The sequence below is a fragment of the Aphelocoma coerulescens genome (assembly GCF_041296385.1).
Source record: "Aphelocoma coerulescens isolate FSJ_1873_10779 chromosome W unlocalized genomic scaffold, UR_Acoe_1.0 ChrW_unloc_scaf_1, whole genome shotgun sequence".
NCBI lineage: Eukaryota > Metazoa > Chordata > Aves > Passeriformes > Corvidae > Aphelocoma > Aphelocoma coerulescens.
Window position 1 is genome coordinate 5,153,782 of NW_027184080.1, and position 15,531 is coordinate 5,169,312.

General features: G+C 45.4%; 1 protein-coding gene across 1 annotated transcript; it reads right to left on the reverse strand.

Annotated features, from left to right (window-relative positions):
* Positions 1-1,996: 1,996 nt before the first annotated feature.
* Positions 1,997-11,565, reverse strand: LOC138102721 (adenosine 5'-monophosphoramidase HINT1-like). Its single transcript, XM_069000483.1, has 3 exons — positions 11,179-11,565; positions 3,165-3,269; positions 1,997-2,334 (listed from the first exon to the last, which is right to left on the reverse strand). Exons 1-3 carry the CDS (start codon positions 11,353-11,355, stop codon positions 2,170-2,172), a joined length of 447 nt encoding a protein of 148 aa, XP_068856584.1. The 5' UTR covers positions 11,356-11,565; the 3' UTR covers positions 1,997-2,169.
* Positions 11,566-15,531: the final 3,966 nt, after the last annotated feature.

Genomic DNA, 15,531 nt, shown 5'->3' on the forward strand with positions numbered 1-15,531 from the left:
AGACACAGCGGGGGTGTATTCCTTATTTTTTTTTATACTTACCCTTTCCTCCCTCACCCCAACCCAGCTGCCACATAGATAATTTGTGAGTTGATTTTGGTTTTAGATTGATTGATTTTAGACTTTAGTTTCATTTTTCTGTGCGTGCCTTAAGCATTTTGTAGTAGTAAAATGAACCATGCCAACAAACTTTGTTGAGCTTTCACCTTTATACAAAACCTGCTTTTGCTGATACCTTTGCCGGTGATTCTTTAAGCGACCTAAAACACCCATTTGCACAAATTTGGCGTAGTTGGCAGGATGGCAAGTGATGGCTACTTACAGAAGCATGGGATAAGCCCGAGTCGTAAGTTCTTGGAAAAATGGGTTAGGCATGATCGGAAAGCTGTGGAGGAGCATCTAAAAGCAGCTATGGGCTGCATGAAGGCTAGCAAAGAGAAAGGAGTTCGTTGCAAACTGTTAGGCACCTGCCTAGGCTCAGAGGGAACCTCATCACAGTATTCCAGTACTTAAAAGAGGCTACAAAGAGGACACAGGCTGTCTCTTCACAAGGAGCCACATGGAGAAGACAAGGGACAATGGGCAGAGGTTGCACTAGTCCCCATCGATGAAGGTTTTCAAGATACTATTGGAAAGGGTGCTAGATAATCTAATCTAGGCTCCCTTTCCAAGAAAAGGCTGGACCAGATGATCTTCTGAGGTCCCTTCACACCTGGGCTGCTCTTGGATCCTACAATTCTCCAGTGGATCTCGGTTTCATAATGCTTGGCTCTCTTCAGTTAGGAGCAAAGTATCAAAAACCTTGCCTGTGAGGCGGGACGTAAAATTCCACAAGGCACCACAAATTTCTAAAGCGTATGGCAATCACCCAGTCTCTCAGAATGTATAAGCCTTACCTAGCTTTTCCAAAATTCCCCCACCCCCCTGAAAGCAGGAACACCTTCTAGGTACATAGACAGAACAATAGGCGTTACCTACCTCAGCCATTCAGTAAGCAAACACTGCACCAGTGCAGTTTCCATCTACTTCCGGTAAATCATTTCAATCTCCGCCCTGGGACGATTAAATAAAGGTGAAGTCCTTGGGTTATTTACACAACCGCGTCACCAAACTTCACCCAATTTCTTGGGGATCTTGAAATGAAGATGCCTTTCAGTGAGTGCCTAACATGCCTCTGTAACATAGAATTCAAGGGCAATGAGGGACCGCCCTCTTTTCCAATGCCTATCTCCCTTTTTTAATAGCTGTTAAAACAAGCTGAAATTTGCTGTCTCCCTGCAATGTAGTTTTTGTTTGGGTCTGGCTTGAGATAGGGGTAACTTTCCCCGTAGAAGTCCTCATAGTGCTCTGCTTTCCAGTTGTAAATAGAAGGGTGTTGATAACACATCAATGTTTCAGCTACTGTGGAGCACTTCTCCCACAGCATGGAGGCTGCCACTCCAACCATCCCCACCCACAGAGTCAAGTAAGCTGGGCGTGGGCAAGAGGTTGGGAGGGGACAGAGCCAGGACAGCTGCCCTAAATTGACAAAAGAGAGATTCCACTGTGCTATGGAAGCACCACAGCTGCCAGTCAGACCCATTGCTTTCTCCTACCATATCCCTTCTCACCAAAAAAGGGATATCAATGGGACCTTATCACACAGCTATTCATAAAGTAGGAGGTGAATGCTTCCAACACATTGCACCATGCTGAAAAACCACTTGGACGGCATGCCTGTAGCCTCACATACAGTATCTTCTACAGTGTTAGCAGCAGCCTGCACGGGCTTTCTGTACGTTGGCGTACCACTGCCAAAGAGCTAAGACTCTGCTTCCTACAAGACCTGGGAGACTGCTAAGTGCTTTCAGCATCATGCTTTAAATGACCGGACAAATCACTATCTATCAATGAAATGCTGTTATCCGGCTGAAACATTCCACATACTTGCAGTCCGGGAAGACACTGTTTGAACTTGAAGAACTACTTCCCTTCAGTAAGACGCGCAAGACGGAGATGATATCCCCATGACAAATCTTTATTGTGCAACTGCTGCTCAAGGCTTTTATTACCTTCCACAGACACGTCACAAAAAATTACACATCGACAGCGGCTAGATTGATGGGCAACAGACGAAATCCATTCAGTGGAAATTTGTACACGTGCAGCAACTCTTGCGATGCCAAAATCTTAGCCAGGTGGCCAGCCCAACTGACGGCTACCCAGAATAGGTAGATGTATACGATAGACAGACTGCCCACCCTCGGGCCCTTCATCCACAACCATCCGGAATCCATTGGTCAGGCCCAGGTGAGCAACACACTTCTCGCCAACAATCATTACATGCCCAAGAAGCTGGAGAAGGAAGTACAAACCCATAAATAAGTAAAAAAAAAAAAAAAAAACACCACAAAAAAAAAGCAAAACACAAAGAGGGGAGAGGGCAGGAAGGGAAGGAATGAGAGCAGAGAAGAACCACCCAGAGAAAGCAGCTAGGCAATCCCTAGCAATTCAACCATTGCACGTCAAATCAATGTCCATCTGACCGCCGGCAACTGAAGCTTTCCAAGCAAAGCTACAAAGACCAATTATGCACACTACAGGGGAAAAAGAGAGCTAGGCAATTTGTTTCAAGCTAGACAGCAACAAGCAAAAAAGCAGCCACTGAAGCTGACTTTGTCTCCGGGTTAAAGCCCCCATTGTGTCTTCAGGCAACATAAGCAATCCTGGTGGAAAATAAACTTTAGGCTGCCTTTTGCGTGGGTTTACAAAGTCTTTGAACTTGACTTTCATAGTTAAAAGCAAAGCTTTCAGCACCCCTCAACAAGCTTTGTCCTTCCTCACCCCTGACGTGCCAAAAACCCCAAGCCCTCTTCTCCGTGTTAGAAGAAGTACTACTACTCTTACTCTAAACCATGACAATAAGCACCAGACTGCGCTCCAAAACAACACTGCATTTTGCACCAGAAGTACATACCCAGGGATGAGCATTGGTTTATATCACTGCTTTTAGTCAAAAAGCTCAACTCCATTACAAGCTAGAGGCAAAAGATTATAGCGCCACAAAACCCAAAGTAGCCTACTGTGCCCTATTGAGAAGGAAAGGGGGGATGGGAAAGAGTCTAGTAAACGAGAAACTAATTACAAGTACAGTTTAGTGTACAGACAGCTTCCACAGTACTTACAGATTCACCAGAATTTCCTGCTTCAGACAACCCGATAATTGACTCCTTAGGCACGACTAGGAAAAGCATCCCAGCTTGCGGTGAAAGATCATGGAACGCACGGCACTGGAGGGAGAGTAAACAGTTAAAACATAATCGGCTTCAGAGAAAAGTAATAGTTTAAGGAAATCCATCTGCCCCACTGAACTCCTACAGAAGCAGATTACCAGATACCCCAAACACAGGCCAGAACATTGATTTTTCTTGCATGATAGGAATTCTTTCTATACCCAAAACACAAGATATTTACAGAGCTCCCTGAAGAAGTGGGATACAGCATGGAAGACGATGGGTGAAGGAGATGGGCCACTACTTGCCATTAACAACCTTCAGTATGTTTTAGTTTGGGCTGATTTGTTTCCTCAGCAGTTCTTCTATTGGATGTGGTCCACACAGAGGCAGGAGACAAATGGCTTAACCGAATCAGCAAAGAGGTTAGTGAAGTGGAAGAGCAGTAGCCATTCACTTTCCACGGTACAGGGAGCTCAAGCATTGAACAAACGTATAATCACAGGAAGCCTGCAAGTGCATAGGACCAGCCTGTCTTCTACGTTGCACGCAAACACTACCTTCCAAAGCAGAAGGCATCCTTAACTGTTAATCTTCAGCATTTTAATAACTAAATCATACGGGATATTACCTTAAAGTTAACATCGCATAGGCAACGGCTGCATTGTTTTCCCCCCGGTCTAAGCAGACCACTCTCATTCCCAGCACCAGCACCCGTGACCCTCGCAAGCATGCTGTTATCACGGTCTTACTTCCCCACAGAAAGAAGATCAGGGAAGCTTTTGCAGCCTGCAGGATGATCCCTTTCTAAAATTTTTTTTAAAGCAAAACTGGAAAAAGCTGTAATTCCTTGCCCTAATTATCCAGTTTGGGGATTCAGAACCAAAGCCTAGCACAGCGCAGCTGTGAAACTTCTTCAGTGTTATTACATTGAATCGTGCCGCAACCGGGCCAGGAGACACTTCAGAGACAGAGTCAGAGAAGTGGGTATTTGCTTTATTTGGCGCGCCGGGTGTGTGGGGATCGTTCCTCTAAACACACACACCTGGTGCTCTCTACAACACAGTATTAAGGGTTAAATTATGAATATTCATCACATTCCTTGGGACAGGTGTGGTTACACAAATTATTTCTCGGAAGTCATTAGCATATGGGCCACGCATGCGCTGTGTGTCCTGGTGGTCACGCTGAGGAAGGCCTCTCCTCTTCCTCAGGGGATCTTTCTGATGAAGGCCAGTAGTCATCCTCGCAGTGAACTTTTCATCTTTCTCCCTGGGCATGCGTAGTCCTTTGAGGGATGATTCAGCAATCTCTGAGATGATCCTTGTCCCCTCTATCTTGACAAGATTAGGGTGAATTCAGCTTCTCAGGCTTTGTAATTAACATCTTCTGTCTGAACTAACATTTGCTGTCTCCCAATAGTTAACTTGTGCTTACATGAGTTAGTTATTGACTGCCCCTTCTTCAATCCCCCCTTTTCTTTGGTTATTTGTAATTCTTTACAAATCTTGTATGTCTTTAAAGTAAGAACCCTTCTCTATCTTATTTCTAAGTTTATACTTGTTTATATTGAGCACAAGCATCGCAATTCCAAGTACATAATATCATACAACAGTAACTACTAATACAAACAGTAAGTAAGAATGCAATAACACAAATAGCTATTACAAACAATTGTTTAAGCCAGGATAAGTTGGGTAACCATGATGTAAGTTTGTCTCATACCTCTTTAAGCCTTCAAGAAGTGTCATCTAAAGTGATTTGATGCAATGTTCACTTTGGATAAATAATTTTAACAGTTTTCTGGATATGACTATGAGACCTTTTTATCTTAGCCCACTCATCTGTGCTAATAATTTTTTTTTTTTTTTTTTTTGTATCTAATTTAAATCATAATTAGAGTTAGGGCTTGGATCTGAACTCTACTGGCCACTGCCTTTGCTGTTTTGTCTGCCATAGCATTTCTCAGTTCAGGGATAGTGTTACCCTGGGAGTGTCCCCTACAATGCATTATAGCCACTTTTGAAGGTTTTACCACTGCTTCCAGTAACTGTACAATTTCAGTAGCATGCTTGATTTCTTTCTTCTGTGAGGTTAATAAACCTCTTTCTTTCCAGATAGCCCCGTGAGCATGTACCAGCCCAAAAGCATACCTTGAATCAGTCCAAATGTTGATAGGTTTTCCTTCGGCCAACGCCAAGGCTCGAGTTAGGGCTGTTATTTCAGCCTTTTGAGCTGATGTCCCCACAGGTAACGGTTTTGCCTCAATGACAGTGTCTGTGGTTGTAACTGCATACCCAGCGAGCCGCTTACCATCCTTAACATCACTGCTCCCATCAGTGAAGCAGCTGTCTGCATTTTCTAGTGGAGAGTCCTTTAGGTCTGGGCGGCTGGAGTAAACTGCCTCCATGGTTTCAATGCAGTCATGCTGTACAGGCTCCTCAGCAGCCTTGTGCTGGAGGTAAGCTGCTGGGTTTAAAATGTTAGTTACTTGGATACTCACATCCTCTGATTCTGCTAGGACAGCCTGGTATTTGAGAAAGCGAGATGGGGTTAACCAGTGATTTCCTTTCTGTGTGAGCACTGCTGACACTGTGTAAGAGACAAAAACAGTTCTCTGCTGGCCCAGTGTGAACTCGCGAGCTTCTTCTATGTTCAGGATCACAGCTGCCACTGCACGCAGGCAGGGGGGGCCATCCTTGGCTGACCATGTCCAGCTGCTTGGAGAAATAAGCCACTGGCCTTCTGTATGGTCCCAGCTTCTGTGCCAAAAGTCCCAGCGCCAGTCCTTGTCTCTCATGTGAGAACAACAGAAAAGGTTTAGTGACATCCGGTATGCCCAGTGCTGGAGCTTGCATCAACTCACGTTTCAGAGTTACAAATGCATTATTAGTTTCTGATGTCCAGCATAGGTGAGTTCCCCATGTCTCTTTTAGGAGCTGGTATAAAGGTGGCCTGGGCATTTGACAAATTGCCTCTTTCCTGTTGTCTCCCAAGGCTCTCTCCCCTCCTGCCAGTTCATACCCCAGATATGTAACTTTCTGGAGGACTAGCTAAGCCTTTTCAGGGGAGACTCTATATCCACTTAGTCCCAGAAAATTTAAAAGACTTACAGTCCAGTTCTTGCAGTCTTCATGGGTCCTTGTTGCTATCAGTAGATCATCGACGTACTGCAGGAGTGTACCTTCTCCAAGTGGCGGTGTCCAGGCTTCCAGTTCTTGGGATAATTGACCTCCAAATATCGTGGGGCTATTTTTGAATCCTTGTGGCAATACAGTCCATGTGAGCTGACTTTTTCTCCCTGTTCTGGGGTTTTCCCATTCAAAGGCAAAAATTTCCTGACTGCTTTTGGCTAATGGCAGACAAAAGAGAGCATCTTTTAAATCTAAAACTGAAAACCACACTCAGTCACTTTGTAATTTTGTGAGTAAAGTGTCCTCAAGTCCTGAACTAATCAATAACTTTCATTTGGCTTCTGTACTGGTAGAATTGGGGTATTGCAGGAAGGTCTACACTCTCTCAACAACCTCTGATTAATAAATGTAGTAATTATTGGTTCTATTCTTACTCATGTTTCATGCCTTAGTGTATATTGTTTAATTGACACTGGTTGTGCCCCTTCCAGTAGTTCAATAATCACTGGGGGAGCCCATTTTGATCTCTGGAATTTCAATATCTCCTACTAATGGGATCACTTGATTTGTTATTTTACTACCTATGGGTATTTCTCTTTCCTTTATCTAATCTTAGTGGTTTAACTTACACTTTAAAGTCTTAGGTATCTTCAGGAGGCTTCTTTGGTTGTAGCTTCTTTATACAGTTTTTGTTATAATAATATTCTTACTCTGCCATATAATTCTATACATTATGAAGGATTAGTTTTTATGATACAAAACTAACACACAAAACATTTTCATACAAAATGTTCTCATGCAAACATATCTTTACATTAGGGCTATGCTCTGTTTTCCAGGAGACAGATTATAGCACTCTTGTCATTTAATCTTGACACAAACTACAAACTGTGGCTTTATTTTGGTGGGATTAAAAATGAAATGAATTATCTTTCAAACCTAGGTTTTTTTTGGTTTTTGGTTGTTTCTTTTTTTGTCTTCATCCCATTCTGCACCTACAACTGAGATTGCAGAATGTGCTATAAATAGGAGGGGTGAGGAAAAGTGAAAACATCCTCTTAAGACATATGGCATGAGATTGAACAGCACTTTAGTTTGAGAGCTGGTAGAAGGCTTTTCTGTATCCCCCTTGGTTTAGGAAGGGGGATTCAATCATTTCTCATGTAGCATTTGCTTGTGTTTTGTCAAGATTCTTTAATTCACTAATTAGAAAATCCAGAAATTTAGCTAGATTATAATAATTTTGAAGCCTTCTGAGGCAGAACCGGGAAGGTTTGTTCATATTTGTAGGATTTCAAATATGTATCAATTCTTATACCAACTCTCAGGATAATATTGGTTGAGACAAATTATACATCTATAAGACTTTAACTACACCATTTTTCAGTAAAAAGGCAAAACAAGTTAGACAAAAATTAAACTCAAGAATATGTAGAATGCTTTAACTTCTATTTGATCTTTCACCAAGTCACTTGCAATGAAAACACAAACAAATTACAAACATTAACCAACTGACAATGCGAGCAATTATGGTGACACTTTACATTTCATTGGTTTTCAAGCAGCTCCATCTCATGTGTTGGTAGATTCCTATAAAAGAAAAGTGAAATTTTGGCCCACTAGACTGATTATTAAAAAATAGTGAAACCTTTTGGGGCTAACACAAAGTGACAGTGAAGCAATGGTTATCACATTTAGGTGTGATTTTGCTGCTTGCAGTTTCCTTGCTCTCAAACTGCTTTCTTTATCTTTGATGTCGGGACATTTGACATTCCTAGAAAAGAGAAAAAGAAACAAACTTCCCCCCTCCCAAAAAAATGAAAAATATGTCTGAGTGAAACAAGAGTTTAATTGCATTAACTTATTCAAGTGGAGTTTCAGTATTTATTCTATGAAGTGCTTGTTGCACCACTTTTATTGTCTCCCACAGGTTTTTGGTGGGGTTTCTTCCAATTGATTCTTCAGTGGAGGGAGTGAGACTGCTTTTAAAAGTTTTGCAAGAGTTGCAGTCTGTGAATCAGGCATTTGGATTGTCCCCCTTTTTTTTTTTTTTTCTTCAGGGTTTTAGTAGGCTTCTGCTTTTCGCCTGGAGCAGTTTGCCTTATCAGTTTGCTCCTTTTGTTCTAGTGATTTTCCTTTTGGACAAGATCAAGTTTGGCAGCAAGCAATGTTACTGCCTAAAACCCTTTTTTTTTTTTTTTTTTTTTTTTTTTTCCAAGTCCACCCCAGGAGTAGAGAGGTGACTAACAAATTAACCACGGAAGGATAGCAAAACATTTTCCCCCTAGATTTCTCTACAGCCCCCGCAGACGAGGCTGCATGACAAATACCTAGGCCTGCACAGGGACAACACCATCCCCACAAGGCTGCAGCTGCAGAATTGCCTGCAGGATTAGAATCTGCCAATTCTAGTTTTCCACAATAAACCACAGACTGGTGGCAGGGTTCCCCACAAGATAGGAGCTCCGGATTCGCCTCAGGTCTGAAACCTGCCAATTCTGGCTTTTCACAACAAAACACGAAAGGCACAGGGGCACGGGTCCCCTCCAAACAGGAGCCTTTCAGCTCTGTACAAGCACCACATAACAGGAGCCTTACAGCTCTGCACACCCAAACCTGTTAATCACGTCCACAATTCTTACAACTTCTGCCATCACCTTTGCCATCGCTTTTGCCTTTTCCTCATCTCTTCTTACATACACATACACTTGCTGTACTTTTCTAACCAGTTTCTCTCAAATTTCTCACTATTCTCTGCCACTCTCCCCTTACTCTAACATTATCTGCACTTTCATTTTTTTTTATTCTTGCTCTTTCTAGTCTGATACCAAGCTCTCTCCTCTGGCAGCTTGGACACCACCCACTCCATCTAGTAGAAGTACAATACCACTTTCTCTCACAATTAATACATGCACAGAAATACAAGCTTCACAACTGTTTTCATACACTAAACACAGGATTTCAAAAGGGAAATCAGATGGAGCTACATTAGAAAGGTGTTGGGGGTCTGGATGTTTTCAATTCAATAGCTAAAATCTTTTCTCCTCTAAAATCTGCCCCTCTTCGGACAGTAAGGTTGAATTCCAAACCAACGGTTTATATGATTTATCCTCATTCACTCTTTGCCAAACGCTTCGCTTTTCTCTGGCCGAGCCCGTCGCCGGGGTATGGAACCGCAGATAGAGCTCCTCACTCGCTTCGCACTTTGACAGCACATCTCATCCACTCTCACTCACACAGCAGCAGAATAGCAACAGACAAAATGCAAATAGCCGTACAATATCGCATAACAGCGGGGTCCAACCCCTTAAAGGTACCGTTTACAGTGGGGTCCAACCCCCTTAAAAGTACTTTTCACAGGGGGTCCAACCCTGGGGGTCCAACCCCTTAAAAGTACTTTTCCTCTTGCCCAGGACTAATTTTGGGAGACCCAGTCTTCCTCGGGACATTCAACCCACCCTCAGGGACTCGAACCCTGGACCTGCAGGTATTTCTGTGTTTAAAAGGAATAGCAAATACCTTAATTTGGTGCAGATGGTCCTTGTCTGCCCCCGCCGTGAGCCAAAGGACAGCTGAGCTCCCCCTGAAAATTCAGGGTCGCAACTGGGAGGTCTGCTTACCCCTGGATCCAGCAGCCGGGCAGAGAGGGTCCCATCTCAGGGTGCCAGATGAATTGTGCCACAACCGGGCCAGGAGACACTTCAGAGACAGAGTCAGAGAAGTGGGTACTTGCTTTATTCGGCGCTCCGGGTGTGTGGGGATTGCTCCTCCAAACACACACACCTGGTGCTCTCTACAACACAGTATTAAGGGTTAAATTATGAATATTCATCACATTCCTTGGGACAGGTGTGGTTACACAAATTATTTCTCGGAAGTCATTAGCATATGGGCCACGCATGCGCTGTGTGTCCTGGTGGTCACGCTGAGGAAGGCCTCTCCTCTTCCTCAGGGGTCTTTCTGATGAAGGCCAGTAGTCATCCTCGCAGTGAACTTTTCACCTTTCTCCCTGGGCATGCGTAGTCCTTTGAGGGATGATTCAGCAATCTCTGAGATGATCCTTGTCTCCACTATCTTGACAAGATTAGGGTGAATTCGGCTTCTCAGGCTTTGTAATTAACATCTTCTGTCTGAACTAACATTTGCTGTCTCCCAATAGTTAACTTGTGCTTACATGAGTTAGTTATTGACTGCCCCTTCTTCAACATAACACATCAAGACCTGCATTTCTCCTAAGAAGAGCCAACTCATTACGGTCACTACTCAGACATTCACTGTTCACACACACGCGCGCGCGCGCGGAATCCCCGGGAGACTGACTGCGTGTGCCTAAAATAAGCTTTCAAAACTATCATCCTACACGAGGTAGGACCACTACCATTCCTCGGCAGCAAACTTTGCACGACTTGCAGTGCCAAAGGGACATCACGCGGCAAACGTCTGCGGCTAACACCAAACGCGTTAGCGTCGGAGGCCCTTCTCTACGCGCGCGCACGACACGGTGGGGGTGGGATCCGGGGTGGGATCCGAGGCGAGCCCGGACAGCACCTGACAACCACGACGCGCCGCGGCAGCCGGAGGGGTGGGGGGCGGGCACGGAAGAAGCTTTGGGGTGGTGCAGTAGAGAGCGCCACAACCCAGAGAGGCCCCGTCTGTCCCCCGTCCATCCACCCACCCGCAGCAGCAGCGTCGCCACCCGCCCTGACGCGCTCCCGGGCACCGCACACCGGGTCCTCGGCTCAGGGTGCCCACGAAAGCGGGAGGAGGGGGAGGGGGAGGGGGGAGGAGGGAGGAGGGAAAAGGAACCGCGAACAGAGCAAAGCCGCGGCTACCTCCTCGCTCTCGTCGCTGACGGTACCGCTGAACCGCCTTGCCGATGATCTTTCCAAAGACAATAGTGGCGCCAGCAGACCGGACGGACCGCACCACGATACTCTCGTCAACCAAGGACAACGCCCCTTGTCGCCCCCGCGCTTCCTCCACTCGGCCAGGCCCTCCGCGACGCCCATTGGGCGGCCGGATCGCCGCCAGCCGATCCCGCGTCTCGATTGGCTGCCTCGTCTGTCGTTTTCGTTTGTCTCCGCCTCGTCTGCGTGTCCGCCCTCGTCGAGCTGGTGTCCTCGGGGCGCGGAGGGATCCGACCTTGTCGAGTCCGCGGAGGGATCTTCCCCGTGTAGTGCTGCGAGCCTGAGGGCGGGCAAGGAGGTTGCAGAAGTTGTTGCAGTTACAAGTACTATTTCTTGTAATTTGTCACTGCATCAAGTCCACCTCAAGGTGCCGGTGCCTGTGCCTTTTTGGTGCTGCTACCTCCAGTTAAACGACTGCTTTGGCCAGGGCAGGGCAGGCCTGGCCTTAACTTCTCAGGACATTTTGCAGAACCAACAGAAGTTTCTCTACATTGTTCCCTGAAAGCCCCACTACAATTGCAGACGTTTCTAAGGTGCACACCTCCTGGGAGAAAATACAATACAAAATGTGCGTTCGGCACTGCTGCTTTGAGGGCTCAAGATAGTAGCATTTGGGCTAAGCTGGGTAGGAGGCTTTTAGAAAAATAGGCAGTGCCCCCAAAGCTGCCCAAGGGTGGTCTGTGGTGCCCTGCACTCCCAGGGACAGTGAGCACTTTGAGTGGTCCACACAACTGTCTTGTAACATATATAAACCCTGCTTTCCTCTGTATTAGGCTAAGTATATCCTTTGCCACCTTTGCAGCAAGGGCACATTGTCTAATTTTGCAAAGCTGCTTTCCAGCCGATGGGCCTCCAGCATGTACTGGTGCATGGGGTTGTTCCTCCCCAGGTGCAGGACTGATGTATGTACAGGTTCCCCAAGTGGTGTCAAACCGGATTGTTTCCTATGACGGGAAGGACTTTGTTCCCCCAGTGCCTGCCTTGAGGTTCAGGGTCTCGAGAGATGTGGGAACAGTGATTGCCAATGAAAACAGAGGAAAATAAATTGCCGAGTACCACAGCCTTCTCCATGTGTCTTGTCACTAAACTTTCTGGCTTATTTATTGGCGGGGAAAGGAAGGGGGGGGGGGGGGGGCATGTGGCATGTGGGTGGCGTACGCTTTCTTTAGTCTTCCTTTTTTTACCAATGCACCCATGGAAGCCCATCTTATGATTCTTCACATCTCTTGCCGAATTCAGCTCCAGGTGTTCCTCAGCTTTCCTGATCCCATCCCTACAGACCCGGGAGACATCTTTAGATTCTTCCCAGGATGCATGTCCCTGCTTCCACTACCTATGCATTTCCACTTTGCGCTTCAGCTCGACCAGAAGAGAAGGCCCTTACTCAGCAACGCTGGGCTCCTGCCTCTCTTGCCTGATTTCTTACGTTGACCTCCTCCTCCTCCTCTTGATTGGGCAGCCTATAATAGACACAAACCACAAGGTTTCTTTTGTTGGCTTGTGTAGTGTTACAGTGGGGATACTGTAACACGCATATATCAAATCAGGAGGCCCGTAGAAAGAAGTATATATATATGGACGGATTCTTGGTAGATGTTTCAGAGATGTTTATTTCTCCAGCCGCATGGCTGGAGCTCTGCCGAGGAACTCTCACAGTCTGGACTGAGGGTCCTTGCCCGCGCAGGGAAACACAAACCAACCAATGGGGAACGAGGCTGACCAGGGGCTCGGGAAACCCCGTGCCTCCCCTCAGGGCCCCTCTCCCAGGGCTACATGGCAGGGGGGAGGAGACCCTGACAGCGTAGGATGATGACCACGGAGCCAGGAAAGGGCCTACGGCCTACACTGTGTATCCTCCACATTATCTTTGTGGATGAAGATCTGCATAGCTGATGTCAAGAAAGGACAAGTTGGCTGAAGGAGGAGGTCCCGGGCAGCTAGGATAGTCCTCTTTTAGCTCTGATGAATGGCACAGAATGGAACAAAATCTTATGACCAGAATTTGAAGGACACTGTCAGGAAAATTAATCCACAAACACCAGAGGTTTATGTCCAAGAAGGAGACAGAGGAGTCCTGTTACTTTATTTGAATAAAGGGAGAGATCGTGGGCATTTCCCCTGGGGTCTCTCAAATTGTTAGAGGACACAGCCTCCTTTTTATCCTAATTTCTCGGCCGCATTTCCCTCTCTCTTTCCCCATTGGCTGAGGTATTTGAGAGGTACAGACTTCCTGAATCGCCTAATACAGACCCCCTTCTAATGTATACACCCCCTTTTTCTTTTCCTTGTGTCAATCAGTGGAATTCTTATGGAATTTATGGTTCCTCCCATTGCTTCTTTCATCTCTCAGTATCTGGCTTTATCTACCAGCGGACCCACAGTTTGTTTGCAAAGAGAAATCCCTCTCTTTCCTTTCATCAATCAGTGTAATTCCTATGGAATTTATGGTTGTGGCAGGGCATATCACCCCTCTCCCCACCACAGCTGGCTGGTGCAGATAGGAGAGATAAACCAGGCGGGCAAGGCCCAACAGGTATAATCTCCTGGCGCCAAAAGGTCTGCCATCTTAACAGATGTGGGAAGAGATAAAAAAACATAGGTGACCAAAAGGCCTGTTTTACACTATAAAAGTACAACAGATTGTCACGGAGGCAGAAGTCTCTTACACACTCCCTGGGAACGTGTGAGACGACTTCTCTCCGAAGCTTGGACGCAACTTCGTGGTTACTTTTCCGGAAATTGAGGGAAAGGATTTTGATGTGTGCCCCTTCAACAATTTGGTGGTAGGATACATTGAATCTGAATCTATACTATTTCTTCACTAGTCGTATTAAAAAATGGTACCTTATTGTGCACCGTATATTTAGCTATTAATAGCTTCTTGTTGGAAGCCACGCAGGAGAGGGAGCCCGGATCCCCGGCGGGGGGAGAAAAACAGAAGCCAAACCAATATGGTTGAAAAATACACTCCGATTTATTAGCAGTCTAAAGGCACTTATATAGTATACCAGCTTGTTAGCTCCTAAGTGGCTTAACGCTTATCAAGACACATTTCTATTTCTACATAATTGGACTACATTGGCAGTTTTCCACAGTCTTGTTATGATCAAAAGAATTTTGTGCTTAACTCCTCTGTATACTCCCGGATAACACACCTGCAGGTTCTTACTCCCTGTATGTTCTCAGACCGAACTGTTTACTTTCACACAGGGACTTTCCCATGGAAAATGTCTCTCACACACACAGGCCTAAAAACCTCCAGCTCAATAGCTTGCACAGTTCTTTTATTGATCCCAATAATTCCATTCTCCAACAGCTTCTTTTGTGTTTTTTTCCTGTGTAGTAATAGCCTGTTTTAAGTCTTATGTCTGTTAGTTTTGTGTCTATTAAATAAATACTTAATTCTGTAATAGACTGAATCAGCCATTATTAAAGAACTTGCGGACAAGAGTGGGTTTTGGGGTGCTGGCCATCCCTATAAAGTTACTGCCTGCTGCCAGAGGCCTGGGCAAAAGGCAGGGACTTATCTAAACCCCTCACATCTAATTCATAACAATGGTTCCTCCCATTGTTTCTTTCATCTCTCAGTATCTGGCCTTATCTAGCAGACCCACAGTTTGTTTGTAAAGACAAATCCCTCTCATTCCTTTCAACACTACAGCCAAAAAAGTAACCTTTGCCTGATTAAGGGTCATTTAAGTATTAAGATGCAGACCCCTGAGTATGCCAATAAGCTTAATGAAGTACATGCTACCACATATATGACTGCATTACTCCGCTGTCCTCTTAGATCATGCTATATATAAGGAGGGTAGAAATTTCACCTAGTTAGGAGGACTTCCCAAAAGACCGCGGAGACAGTTGACAGGCTGCTGTCTTCTCCCAAGCAGGGACACTGTCTTGGGGTGACTTTATGATGTGTATCCCCTATCGCTGTTCTATGCCCAGAAATCAATCCTGTGCCTTTCTGTGCCTTTAAACTGAGCCCGAGAGGGGGGAGAGAAAAAACTGAGCAAACTTTTCAAAGCAGTTGTTCAAGGACACAGATACACACTCCTCTGCATTCTGCTGCAGCAGCGAGAAGAGTGGAGGAAGCACCCGTCTTGCTTTTCAGCCAGCTTTCGGCTTTGTAGCGGGTTCAGTTGATAACCGGGCAGAAACACCAACTTAGTGCAGTGGTTTGGTCCAAAATACTCATTACTGTTTGCCTTCTGTGAGATAAGAATTAGGAGAAAAACAAAGCAGGCACAAGACTTGAAAGAACATATATAAGTTTAT

Coding starts and splice junctions, on each gene's coding strand:
- LOC138102721 (XM_069000483.1), bottom strand. CDS start 11,355: ATGGGCGTCGCGGAGGGCCTGGCCGAGTGGAGGAAGCGCGGGGGCGAC. Junction 3,270..11,178: donor TCAGCGACGAGAGCGAGGAG/GTAGCCGCGGCT, acceptor CTCTCCCTCCAG/TGCCGTGCGTTCCATGATCT. Junction 2,335..3,164: donor CAGGAAATTCTGGTGAATCT/GTAAGTACTGTG, acceptor TTCCTTCTCCAG/CTTCTTGGGCATGTAATGAT.